General features: G+C 36.6%; 1 protein-coding gene across 1 annotated transcript in view; it reads left to right on the top strand.

Moving 5' to 3' along the window:
* The window catches only part of KIF25 (kinesin family member 25), a 45,235-nt gene extending 31,048 nt beyond the window's left edge, over positions 1-14,187 (top strand). Inside the window, exons 11-15 of the mRNA XM_060753754.2 lie at positions 593-769; positions 4,422-4,573; positions 5,948-6,151; positions 9,085-9,240; positions 9,941-14,187. Of these exons, the coding sequence (XP_060609737.2) occupies positions 593-769; positions 4,422-4,573; positions 5,948-6,151; positions 9,085-9,240; positions 9,941-10,098 (847 nt within the window). The 3' untranslated portion in view covers positions 10,099-14,187. The remainder of the gene's footprint in view (positions 1-592; positions 770-4,421; positions 4,574-5,947; positions 6,152-9,084; positions 9,241-9,940) is intronic.
* Positions 14,188-14,444: the final 257 nt, after the last annotated feature.

The following is a 14,444-nucleotide window of genomic DNA, read 5'->3' as shown; positions in this document are numbered from 1 at the left end:
TTATGGTATCCTGTACCTCAGCTCGCTGCTTTCATCAACAGATCAGTTTTATTCTTGAAATTAGAATTTTTGTCCATACACTACTTGTGAACAAAGAGTTTATTCACAGTATTTTCTAGGATCTTCTGAATTTAAAATGTACGCTTAAAAACCTGATCTCATTCTGTAAAAGTCCCTGAAACAGGATTGGGCTGAATTTTGAAAGAGCCCATATTTCTCATAAAAGTTGTCAGTGCTCAGGGTTATGGATGTTTTATATTTTGAAAAGCATTTAAATTAGGCTGCAGTAGTCTCCCAGATTCTCAAAATTGCTCTTGATTTAAAAATGTCTGGCAAGAGACCCAAGGGGTGACTGAAACAACACTGGACACATTGCACAATGACCTGAAGACTGCTGGCATACACCCTGACCGAGAACACGACCAGGTGAACTGTAAAGCAGACCCCGCCATCAAGTGGGACAAACACTAAATAAGTAGTAGTAATAGTAGTAGTAGCAGCAGCAGTAGTAGCCTCCCAGATGGTAAGCCCCATTTACTTAAGCTTTGGTTTTAACCTCTTAAGTATTCCCTTTCCTCTTCCCTTTCTTTAGGCTTCTTTCAGAAAAACCACTAGGAAGCCATTTGGTTGAAGTTTCTGTTGTTGAAGTGTATAACAATGAAGTGTTTGATCTTCTGGCGAAAGACAACTTTGGAAGATCAAGTGGTGTCAAAAGGGGCATAATCACAAATAAAGAAGGAAAGAGTGATGTCCCTCTTCTTACCTACGAGTGAGTATTCAGGTGTAATAGGGACAACAGTTGGGGCAACAAATTATCTTAGAGAAATGCTACATTATGTGCCTATGACAAAAGAATCTTGTCATAGGCATTTTATCTAACTTTATTAGCAATGTGACTTTCAGGTCTTCTACATAGATCTGAAAGTTTTCTCCCCTGGAGATAACTGACCAGCTAGAGCTTCTCAGGATGGAGGAAATGGTCATCTACTTGATCTCTGTGTATTATAGCACTCCTACAATTGGAAATTTGCTATAGTATCAAATAAGAAAGAGTTTGAAGGGATTTGTGTGGTAGTGCCTTGAAAACCATATTTTCTGTTAAAATTCCATAAAAAAACATAACTGTTTCTATTCCTTAAGGAAATTAAGTTTTGAGGGCTCTTTTCTTACTTTGATTCTTTCAGTCACAACTCAAGCATTTTTATGCAGTTTGGGAGTAGGGGGTGGGAGCTGAAAGTCAGACACAACTCGCCTTTTATTTCCTTTCTAAACTATAATATAGTAGGCCACAAAGGAGATAATTTAAGAGAGTATTTTTGTCTGTGGGTTCCACTAACATAAGCAAACCATTTGTGCTTTGTTTATGTGGTTCTTTATTATTGCCAAAAATCCCTTGATTCGAAAATATACCAAATGGACTGGAGGCTTCAGCAAACCTAATCCTTCCAGTCTGCTTTTATATTTTGTATGCATTGATCAAGTCATGGAAAGTGAGGTTCATGGAGAAATTGTTAAATTGCACTTTTCACAGAATCTTAAATACTTCCCGAGGCTGCAAGGCCGAGAAGTGGGGAGAAGAACTGAGAAGCGGACATTTAGAGCATGCCATCACAGCCTCTGCCATGTCCAAAGCCTTGCTGGGCCTCTTGCCAGGAGGGCAGAAGTGTTGGCAGAGCTGACTTCCAGCTTTCTTTCCTTCCTTTTTTTTCAGCTTATGGCAAAAAAGTCCTACGATTGCACATAATGGGAAGTAAATAGATGTGGATAGGATCTATATAGACTCTGGGACATATAATGTTTTATTGGGACTTAGAACTATCAGCCTTTTCCTCCCCATTGCTGCTGTATGATACTGATTTTTGGTCCTCTCAGAAGTTGGAAAGTGAGGTCACCATGAAAAAATCTTTAGTTAAACAGGATCCAGGGGAAATTAAATGTTACATTTTTCCATCAGAAGTCAGAGCTTCATGTGAGATCTTGGAGTGAGAATCCCTCATTTCTTAGGGCCCATGAGACATATTTCCAGGACCATAAGATTGCAACCAAAGGCTTACAGCCAATGTCAGTTCTAGTTGGATTGGACCCAGTGAATAAGTAGAATTTATAAAGCTCTTATTGAATCAGTCAACTCTGTTTTGAGAATAGCACTTTGAATTTAGATTTATTTTAGGTTCAGTTCATTTTATTTCTGATGTCTACACCTTAGCAGAAAAAGAAGTTCAAGATTTTACATACTAAAACCCAATTTTGGATTAATTAATATATGTTTCACTTGGACAGAGAAAATCAGAATCAGATTTTGAACTTTTTTTCCTATATCTTTAGCTATACTCTATATATATTCAGGAAGATAATACTAAACAGAAATAAGATGAAGTGGTTTGAAAAACTGGAGACATTTTTCACTTTACCCCTTGACTCTTATTCCAAAAAGTAACTTGTGAATTTACTTCTTGTCAACTGGCAGGCAGTGGATAAGCAATTGCCATAATTAAATCATTAGACATCTGGCATTATCTGCTAAGCTGTAAATGCATCTTATGTCTTGTGTAATGTAAGTTGAATGTTGCTATCAGGTAACTATAATTTACTTCATGGTGGAAACTATGAAAGCTTTTGTATTTCCTTCTCTTTTACAAATGACAACGTGGCCTGCCTCAGTTCCATGTATTATCTGCTCACAAACTTCAGTGTTCTTTGTAGGTTATTGCCCCACTTAAGAAATTCCTGGGTAAAACCAGAAATCCCAAAAGCCTGCAATATATTCTCTTCACTTCCCTTTTGTCAGAAAAAAATATGTTGGATTCATAAGCTGTTTTTCCAAGCAGTTTTATTTATTATTATTATTTATTTAGAGGTTTTCTATACCGGCCTTCTCAACCTTGATGAGGGACTCAGGTCGGTTTACAGCATATATAAAATACAATCATATAAAAGAGCAACAAGTACAAATCATTACATATCAAAATAACACAACACAGTACACTAAAAACATCATCATCATTACATTACATTACATTACATTACATCATTTTTCCTTGAGGTTTCCTCATAGAAGGCTCCTAGGAGAAGACCAAGTGCAAGCAATCTCTCCTTTTCTACATAATGGACAGAAGAAGCAGTAGGGGAGTACTGGGGAGCTCTGATTGGAATATGTCATTGTTTAAAGCCTGGGATTGCTTCTGTCTATCCAAACTGAATGTCCAGAATTATTATTTGATCTCAGATGTTCAAGTTGATCTGCCCCGAGGGTGGCAGGCTGTAAGTTGCCTCATAATCTATTGCTTGCATACCCAACAGCTTTTAATTACTTTAAAAACTATGTCTTAGAAAATGTGTCGAACTTCAAAATATCGTTCCTTTATTATTCTAGTCAAAATCATCAACATCATCGTCATCATAGACAATCACTCGTGGGCAAGTATGGTTGTCTTCCAAAGGTAGAGACTTGGCAGTTGGTCCATAAATGAAAATATCATTTTGCTAGTCTACATTCTATTTCTACAAAAGGATAGAAGTATTGTGAATTAACAATAAAAGTTTTTTACAAGGGACATCAAAACAGTTAAAACATAATATGGGCCCCAAACTTTTGCACATGTGCTTTTAAGGATCATCTGTCACTTCAAAACATGGTTAAAGGAGTTTAGCTTAGAATCGTAGAGTTGGAAGAGATCTCGTGGGCCATCCTGTCCAATGCCTTGCCAAGAAGCAGCTTTAGGTTGGTGCAGTGTTGTAATTGACTTTTTCCTTTTTATGAAATTCATAAATGTCCATAGAATTATTGAAAGGAGGTGGCAGATCATTTTATATAAAATACCCTTATTTCAGAGAAGCTGTTTTTGTACATTCACTTCTTGAATGCATATGTTGTTTTCTGGGTTTTTGAAATGCAATAACCTATATTTTATTTAATCATTCCAAAATTGAAAGGAAATATGAGTAACTCAACTTTCTAGTGATTTGCAGACCAGAGTTAGATCTCAGATGCTCTAGGCTCCTAGTATAACAATGATTAGAAATTATAAGAGCTTTATTTCAGCAACATCTGGGAGGAACATATGTTTCTGAATAATGTTGAGAGCTACGTTGGAGGAGGTAGGAGATGGAGAAGGAGGGACATTTCCAATGGCTCTAAAATGCAAACTTTAATCAGAAATTCTTGATTGTAAAAGATTTTCAACATTGGAATATATTTCCTCCAACCCTGGTGGATTCTCATTCATGGGACATTTTAAAACACATATTGGATGGCCATCTCTTTAGCTATCTATTCCTGCTTGCCTAGGGTTTGGACTACATGACCGTTGTGGTTATTTTTAACTGTTTCAGGTGCAGAGAAAAATTATAAATGTGCATGCACATCCAATTGCAGAATTTTCTTAATCCATTACAATACAGTATGTGTGGTTTTTTTGTAGACCTGTTGAAGATGCTGAGCAGTTCCTAGAACTAGTTAATAAGGGACTTCAACTGAGGGTCAAGCATCCAACACTAGTACATGCTCATTCTTCTCGCTCTCATCTTGTGGTGACTTTGACTTTAACTACAATTCTTTCAGAGGATGACTATGGTAAGAAGCTATATTGCATGTTTACTTTCACTGCCTAAATTCAAGATAGAAAAGCTACTTGAGAACTATTATTTAGACATTATTCTGGAATGAGTGCTTGGGAAGTAATGTAATCGTAAGTCTTTTTCAATTCATATTTTCTTGTTGGTCACATTGAACTGATAACACCAGGTTTTAATAAAAGAGAATAAATAAATAAATAAATAAATAATAGAATAATAAGTATATCAGATTATGAACCATAATTGAAATCAAAACCAATTCCACATTGAGAACATTTGAGCCTCTACTAGCAAAGTGACTCAACTGAGGATACATAAAAAAAACTCAAAGGCTCAAAAGTTTAGTACCTTTAATTTCCTTCTAAAATCAGTAAACACCAGGGCATATTAGCTTCTTCCATAGTTGACTAATCCTTAACAAAAATGCTTGAGACTAGAAATAATTTGGATTTTAGATTGTTACAGATTTTTGAATACCTGTACAGTCAGTCTACAGGTTATGAACAAGATAGGATATTACACAAGATCACAGCCGAGAATGCTTCACCAAATTTCTAGTATATGTTACTGTTATCAGATGTGCATATGAGGAACTATGAGGTACCTTATTTAAGGGGGAAAGCAGTACCTAAAGTTACAAAAAGTTTTATTTAAGAGAACTACATGGGTGATAGAAAAAAAGAGACTATGAATCTTCCTCTAGCTAGGTTTAAGCTTCATTCTGTGAGTACAAAGGAATAGAAAAATTCCAGGAAGTGGGCTGGAAACGTGAGAAGGAGGTGTAACCCTAAAAGTATCAGTCTAAACTTCCTACCTAGTCAACTTTCAATCAACTTTCAATTCTTTCACTGTGTTTTGGTAAAAGTATTCATATGTATATAATCTATGAAACACAGTGATTTATTGGATACAGATTCTTGCTCCATAAACTTGTGCATGTCTTCGGCTCCAATACAACCATAACCCTAAATTAAGAGGCCCTGCAGATTTGCTTTGGTGTGGATAAAATGTGTCCTTTGGGGGTGCCTATTGGCTGCTTTTGTGCTGCACAAATCCTTTTCACAATTGTCACAGTAAGATGCCAAAACCTTTGGCATATCTCTATGCTAGCAGAAGCAACATTGTGAAAACCAGTCAGCTGCTTGAGAATCACTCAGAAAAGGTAATCACTGGATCTATTGCATTCATCTTTGATCATTTTAAGAAAAACTGTACTGAACTGTGTATTTGTTCTGAGTTTTGAAAGACTGGACTAGCCATGCTGAGAGCTTTGGTTAAAAAAAAATCCTAACCCTCCAGATTGCTAGTCTGTTTTTGTGTTTGCAGGATTAGAAATAAACTTTTCTTCTTGGTTTCTCTTTGTTTTGTCCAGGTATATCTTGCTCAGGGGACCCTTCTAGTCAAAGACAAAGTAAAGAACATTTCTTGACATCTCCCCACTCAGTGAAAGATGACACATCCTCCTTTCCTTCTAGAGCTTCTTCACCAGCCTCTTTTGTCAGTGAATCCATGGGAAAACTGAAGCAAATTAGAACAAAACTTCAACTGGTTGATTTGGCTGGCAGCGAGTGTGCTGGTACGTCAGCTTTGGGACAAAACAATCGCAGGCTCATAAAGACATTGAATGTAACCTGGGGCCTTTTTTGAATTTTGTTCATCTGCTGCAGTGTGTACAGAAGGGGAGTGCAAACAGACATCCAGGTCTGCCATCAGAAATGTATCAGACCAAATTTCTAATGGAAAACCCATGTTCTAATACAGTGATTCTCAAACTGTGAGTCCCCAGGTAGTTTGGCCTACAACTCCCAGAAATCCCAGCTAGTTTACCAGCTGTTAGGATTTCTGGGAGTTGAAGGCCAAAACATCCCGGGGCCCACAGGTTGAGAACCACTGCTCTAATATAATGTGACAAGTCAAATTATTTGAGATCCAAGATCTAGAGGAATGTTCCAAGATATTCTCCTAATTTTAATTGAAAAAGCTTCCCAGCATCACTCTAATGTCTAAGTGTTCCTGATTTTTTTTTCCTTTAAAATTTCTATTATCAGATTCCTTATCAGATTGGAACGACCAGTGTGTGTCTTTATGGCCTCTTCTTCCTCTGCGTTTTCTTTTATCTGTTTAAACTTAGGTACAAAAAACCTCTGCTTTTTCCCAGCCCTTAAAAACTGATAATGCTGTATATTCTTTTAACTACTTTGACAGCACTGAGCATTTGTTTATTTATAGATTCTCATGTGATACTATATGGCAGCTTGAATAATATGAATCAGTGTTTATTTTATCCCATTTGTAAAATGTTCATTGAGTGGGGAGATGGGATAAGAGAGGAGACAGGACCTGCTTGTTGCACATAAAACTAAGAGGACTTCCATGTGTCCTCAGAATCTGCCAATTTTCATCACAAACTATGTTATTATGCACCTTCAAGTTATTTCTGACCTAGGCAATCCTGATCATAAGGCAACCTGTCAATTTTGTTTGCAAGATTTCTTTGGAGTGTTTTACCATTGCCTTCCTCTGAAGCTTGTAACACTATCAGAATGGGAACCAAAGCTGTTCTTTGCCCTATCAACCAGACAGTTAAGTCACCTGCATAGCTTTGTCCTGAATTTGATTTCTTACTAATGCTGGAGTGTGTGATAGGACCTTGGAGTACTAATATTTATATGATCAAGTGTTGCAATGTGAAGTGCCTCTGTTCAGATCTTGGGTGTTGTGGCAGGAATGTTGTGGGAAGGGAGTTGCTTATTAGGATATTTGTTTTAGCTCTTTGTTGTTTCTACAAATTTCAATATTTCTCTAAGCCTCATGATGCATTCCTGAGGTTGATACATAGTGTCATTTTGAATACTTCAGAATAGATTTCCTTTATGTTTTTATTTAATGTATCTATTCGACCTAGCTCCTGTCTTGAACTCATTTTGAGGTATAAAGAGAAAAAGAATCTGTGAAAGAACCCAAACTTGAAAATTTAATTTCTATGATAATGACTTTTAACATTCTTTGGATTACAGCTCCCAAAATATTTGTCAAAACTTTCATTATTCAGCATGGATTTTTTTAGCCTCCTTGCAGAAAACAATACCAAGCAGATGCTATGCATCCCATCACATAAATAATTTCTTGTTTTCTTTGGCTTGCTTTCTTGCTTTCTTCTGAAGTGCTTTCTTTCTTTTCAAAGACAGTCCTTTCAGAAACCTGATTATTTCCTAAAGGACAAATGTCCTTACCAAGAAAAAACATTCAGTCAAACGTAACTTTCCAGAAATAATGTTTTGAAAACCAAACCCATGTTATGAAGGAGTCTCTTACATTGCTACCCAAAGTTATTTTCTCTGATTACTTTTAATAGTTTTTTTAAAAAAAAATAAAGATATGTATTTTCTTTGTTGTGGGTTTTAAATAAGTTTTCAGCCAAAGTGCAATTCTATTATTCATTGAAGATAACCATTTAATGGCCTGCTTTTTAGGAAAGACAATATTTGTAGTTAGTATTTTTCAACAACATTAATAAATTACTGTAAATAACTACAATTTGTCTCTACTAATATTTTTCCAGAGGCATGAAGCATGTAGACTAGAGAGGGAGTTCAGTTATGCTATTTATAGTACTTAATATACATGCTATAAAGACTTCATTGAAGACAACTAATTTTTAAAGCATGCATTTATTTATTTGAGAACTGTCTAACTTATCACGGTCTTATTCTGTCCTATCACTCATGTTTGTGTTTTCTTGGAATAAACTACTGACTAGATCAGCTTTTCCATTTTGAATATTTCATTTGGATCCATTGTTGCCACTAACCATCATGAAGTTTAAGATCTTCAGGAGAGGCCCTGCTCTCGATCCCAACACTATCACAAACATGGTTGATGAGGACGAGAGACAGGGCCTTCTCAGCAGTGCCCCCACCACCACCACCTATGGAATGCCCTCCCTAGAGATATCAGATTGGGCACCTCCCTCTTGTCTTTTAGAAAGAAAATCAAGACCTGGTTATGGGACCAAGCGTTTGATCAGTGAGCAGCAAGTGGAAGAAGTGGAAGAAGATCACACAACTTATGGCAATGAATTGGCCCTGACTGATTTTTGGATTTCAATTTTAATGGATGTGTGTCTTAATTAATTGTTTTAATTGTTAATTGTTGATTTAATTTTTAATATTTTGATTGCACTGTGGTTGTTTTTTTTATGCTAGCATCGTAGCATAGGCCGCCCTGAGACTCCCTTTGAGGGGAGACGGGCAGGGTATAAATATAGGAAATAAATAAATAAATAAGAGTTATAAAAAGTGTGGTCTTTCATGTCAAAAGGAATTTTAAAAATGCTTTCTGTTTTATGACATCAGGCCAGGAGACCAAGACCTTTTTTTGTCCCTGAAATTGACAAAAAGGTTACATTGCAACCCGATATGCTGCCTGGCTCCCTAGTGTATATTCAGGCTTCTGGATGTGCTGAAGACATTTGGCTTCTTTGTAATAGTGTGCCTTCTTTCCTGCTAGGTATGTCTGGTGCAACTAGCTCAGTCCTGAGGGAGACTTCCTTTATTAATCGGAGCCTGTCTGCTCTAGCAGATGTACTTGGAGCTATATCAGAGCAGCGTCCACATGTGCCATATCGAAACAGCAAACTTACACATTTGCTTCAGGACTCGATAGGTGATTATTGTTTGGAATTCCTGTTTTTAACCATTTTCCCACAATTTTTAAAAAGACGTTCCTCTCTATAGGATATTATAGCATTGCCTGTGAAATGTGTAACTAATATAAATCTTTGAATTCAAGAGCATAAAAGATTCTACTACCAGTATGCTAAATCAGAATTTCCTTGATTCTGTGCAAAATCAGACACTCTGTCTTGGTTTGTTTTTAATTTGCTAGCAAGATTTGAGTAACTTCAGCCATTCGGAGACAAGTAGAAATTAAACAGACAAAGATTTGTCCACATTGCATCACATTGGCATGCCAAGCAATGTTTCATCTGTTGAAGTTCTACCCGACTTTCAGCAGCTATAGTTCATGGGAGATTTGGGGGGATTGCTGTAGAAAAATGAGATTTTCCTCAGCTCTGACTGTTTCATTGCCTTTCTATTAAGCTGCCATCCACTCCTCTTTTTGTAGCGTTAGAAAAGCAACAACGAACCCCTAACATTCCAGTGTTCACCTCCCACCACTGAATTTTAGGCCTTTATCTTTCTACTCTTTAAGAAAGTATTTGATCAGTTGCATTTTAACCATGTTCCAATCTCATTCTGGGGCCCCATTGGTAAGAGGAAGTGAATGCTGGGCAACTTAGCCCTGTCAGCCTTTTGAATATTATTGAGAAAACCATGCTAATGCATGTCTTTATTTTTCTTAGGGGGTGATGCAAAGTTGCTGCTGATGTTGTGTGTCTCCCCCAGCCAGAAGTACATAACAGAGTCACTGCAAACCCTTGGATTTGGGTCTCGCGCACGGCAAGTTCAGAGAGGGCAGCCCAAGAAAAGAAATCCATTGGCGCTGAGCAAATCCAAATAAGACATAAAGACTCCTGTGGATTAAAGCATTATTAATGAGTTCCTCAAACTGAAATGGATCTTGTTGTCATAAAAATGTAAACTGCCAGTTAAAATAAACAGTCCTCAGTGAAGTCTTGGCAGGCAATAAACTTGCTAAGCAACATCTTAGTTCCAAGAACAATTGCATGTATGAACAAAAGGCTACTAGATAGGATAAGCAAGGATGTCTGCTCTTTGATTTAGGAAGAGCATCTGGATAATCAAATTTCAAGGAACAAAGCATTTGGGTGGAGAACTAAAACAGAACTTCTGTGATTCACATTTTGGTTCTATAATTTACAAAATTGAGAACAGGAGACTGCTAGGCATTCTGTGCTACACAGCAGTGGCATACTGCATGTGTGAAAGGCTTATTTGCAGATGGATGTGTTATTAGATAGACCTGGTACTTCAGGTTTCCTTTCCCACAGCATCAGATTTCCTTTCCCATTTTCCTGAAACCCGGAGAGTTGCCCAAAACCTGATTTTGGAATGTTTCCCAGCTATCTTAAGCAGGTTTTAGGAGTGTTCAAGGACCTTCTGGGAGAGGGGGATTGCTCCCTTCCTTCCTTTTTAAATTCCGATGACTGGAACTTGAGACAGTCCAGATAAGAACTGACCAAACAGAACAGGATAGTGCCTTTTCTTACTTTAGACACTATACATTAATTGATACTGCCTAGAATTGCATTATTTTTGTTTGCTATCACATAACATTGTTGACCCTTGTTGACTTGTGATTTCCCCCTTTAATGCTGAGTTTTGATCTGGAATTTTATTTTAAGTTATTTTTGGTTTATGTAAGTTAGTATTGTCAACAATTGGCAGCAGCTCTCCAGAGCAGAAATCTTTCCAAGTTCTGTCTAGATATCCCTTGTACTTGCTGGAAGTTGCTGATCCAAGTGCTAATCAAAGACAACCCCGCTTAACTTTCAAGATCAGATGAAAGTGAGTTGTGTTCAAGCCAACACATCTGGGGTACCAAGATGCACCAAGATGGTTGTTGGTTGTTGATGGTTTATGTTTTTATCACATTTTGTACGTTTTTTGTTTTAATTTATTGTAATGCAATGTTTTTTACTATGCTATATTTTAATTCTGCTGACTGGGCTTGGTCCCCATGTAAGCCGCCCCGAGTCCCTTTGGGGAGATAGTGGTGGGATATAAGAATAAAGTTATTATTATTTTGAGGCTTAAAGACAATTATGGATACGTTTCATTAGTAACAACCTAATATGGGTGGTCTTTTTTATAGATAGTACTATCAAGTCAGGTGACAACAACCCTACACGTGTGCATCTGATTTTTCCTCTCGAGAGAATCTTTTAATTTTTGATCCCTCTCCCCAAACTGCTAAGGCAAGTAGGGAATTGTACAGCATTTTAGATTTTCTTGGACCAACCAGCATAAGTTAGTGGCAAGGAATGCTGACAACATCTGAAAAATCCTATTCCTGTGTTAAAATTATTTTGAATCCCACTTTTGTCTTCTGGGATATTCACTAACCCTTCCAGTTGATGTCAACTTCAAATTTCTTTATCCACAGTCATGCATTTAAATGTTGAACAATCCAATTTTATTTTATTCTTGAACCAGGTAGCTAGCTCAAATTTCTTTATCCACAGTCATGCATTTAAATGTTGAACAATCCAATTTTATTTTATGTATGTATTTATTTATTTACTTACTTATCTTTCAACCAAATGTGAGTGACATATAAAACAGATGATAATAAAACAGTATTAGATGATTAAAACAGTTTCAAAAACATTACATAAAAACCAAAGTTAAGAACATCTGACGTCACTAAAATGATAAAATCTAGGAAAAAGATACTGAGTAAACCACTTTGGAGAGAGAATCTTTGTAAATAGTTTGCCATTTATGAAATAGCAGTTGAATGTGGAAAAAGAGGTATCTTTAAAAATTATTCTTGAACCAGGTAGCTAGCTCTTAAACCTTGCAATCAATCCTATGAACAAGTCACAATGAACAAAGGCAAAACTTGATTTCTGCAAAAACATGCAGAAGATTGAGTTGCCCAGTGTGCTTAAAATCCATGAGCAGTTCCTGTTCTGGCATTATGTCAGATTTCTAGAGGTCAGAGATTAAGTTTTGAAAGCAGAACCTTCTGGACCTCCCATGAGCAACTATAGTAGAATTTCTAATGCAAAACTTGGTATGTACTCTGTATCTATTTGTTATAGGCATTTTTATTTGCATAGTTTATCTATGTTGTAGAATTCATTTTTTGTGGAATTTTGAACTGAGCCTTTTTTTAAAGGGAATAGCATATATGTGTAAACATATGTGGCTTACCTTTAGTGTTTCTTCTCAGGTAGAGGTGATTTATATCTCCTATATACTTGAGATACCAGAAGAAAGAGCAAAGACAACTTTACACAGTTTATTAGTAACAGTTATACCAGTAAATAAATAAAACTTAAGTTTTACCAAAGCAAACTTGGAGGCTAATGGAATTGTCAAAAGATAACATCCTGATTTTTTAGATTGAAAATTGTGTTGTCGGAAATTATGTTGGAGCTGGATTGGGAAAAGGATAATAGCTAGATAGAAAACTTAGAGTGTATTTATGTTTTTTTTTAAATAGTCAAACTGAACCTTTTATACTTCTTCCCCTCCTTCCACTTCTTCCATTTCTCCTCCCACCTCATCCTCCTTCTGCTTCTTATTGCAATATCATAATTTGCATTTTAGCAGCATGATCAATTTAGTTTGTATTTAAATGACGGTATGTATAATAGTTTGTGCATTTGGTGCTGCTTGGTGCTGAACATTAGGAAGAACTTCCTGACTGTGAGAGCCGTTCAGCAGTGGAACTCTCTGCCCCGGAATGTGGTGGAGGCTCCTTCTTTGGAAGCTTTTAAACAGAGGCTGGATGGCCATCTGTCAGGGGTGATTTGAATACAATATTCCTGCTTCTTGGCAGGGGGTTGGACTGGATGGCCCATGAGGTCTCTTCCAACTCTATGATTCTGTGATTCTACTTTGTACCTCAACTATGGAAAGAAAGTGAAACAAAAATCTTAAAAATAAAATAAATAAAAACAGACCCACACAGAGACTTACATTTTACAGCCCTCCATGCTTTTGCTAGCATTCTGTTAAATTTCAACAGCAGCAATAAAAACCAGCTTCTTTTAAAAATAAAGAAATACTGTATTTGAGTAAATTTATGATCCTGACAGCAGTTATGTTAAAAAATGCAGCTTTGGGTTGTAATGTGAAGATCATGTACAACCCCGGACAAATTAGGGCCACAATACATCTACACACAGCCCTGCAAGATTGCTTATTCTTGTTTCAGGAGCAGGGTGGTAGAGAAGAGTTTCTGCTCATTAAATGTTCTTTGGTTTGTAGCAAGTTTACAGGAGATATATTTAGACACTGAAGCAAGATTATAGCAAGATTAGAGGAAGTATCATACATTTAGATGTTTTAAGATTATAAGAGATGTCATACATTTAAGTAGAGTTACATGTCAGTGGCATCCTATAAAATTATTACTTCAAAATCTAATCCTTCCAAAGTTTTCAGAGACACCTAGCCCGGAAATATACTCATGAATCTTGGATGCACTTAAAAGGGGCAGGTCATTCTCTTAACTCTGAAAAAAATAGCTCTAAATGTCCATGTCATTAAGGCATTGCCAAAATGTATGTTTGTTCCTGTTTCAAAACTAAAATAAAGCTGTTGTGTAAGCAGAATCCCTCATTTTTTTCCTTCTGTAGTGGACAGAAGGAAATAAACACATACTGCTCCTTGATATATTTGGCAAAGAGAAAAGGGACAATTAAAAGTTTATCCTGCAAAGAGATTCTGCATACCAGGATCTAAAGTGGTTATTTTCATTTGGCTCACAAAGTAACCTGGCTGTAATTTGCTTATCCAATTTTCTTTTATCCAATTTCCTTAATCCAATTTAAAGATATAATTGTGTCTTGGATAAAGGAAATGATATGGAACTTGTGAGAAATGCTTACGTGTACACAATTTCTTTATGTACAGAGTTTTGACCTTTCTCAATAAAAAAGAAAAGAAAAAGACAGTACATTTTGTCATTTATATGATAATGTAGTAGTTCATGTGTTACGTTTGCTCATGTGGCAGGAAGGAGCCTCCGGTGGCGCAATGGATAAATCTACTGACTGACAGGTAAGCGGTTCGAATCTGGGGAGAGAAGGTTGAACTCCTCTGTCAGCTCCAGCTCCCCATGCGGGGACATGAGAGAAGACTCCCACAAGGATGGTAAAACATCAAACATCCAAGTGTCCCCTTGGCAACATCCTTGCAGGCAACCAATTT

Source organism: Anolis sagrei, chromosome 1 (genome assembly GCF_037176765.1).
Source record: "Anolis sagrei isolate rAnoSag1 chromosome 1, rAnoSag1.mat, whole genome shotgun sequence".
Lineage (NCBI taxonomy): Eukaryota > Metazoa > Chordata > Lepidosauria > Squamata > Dactyloidae > Anolis > Anolis sagrei.
The sequence above is the reverse complement of the archived record's forward strand: the minus strand, read 5'-3'. Positions and strand labels throughout refer to the sequence as shown.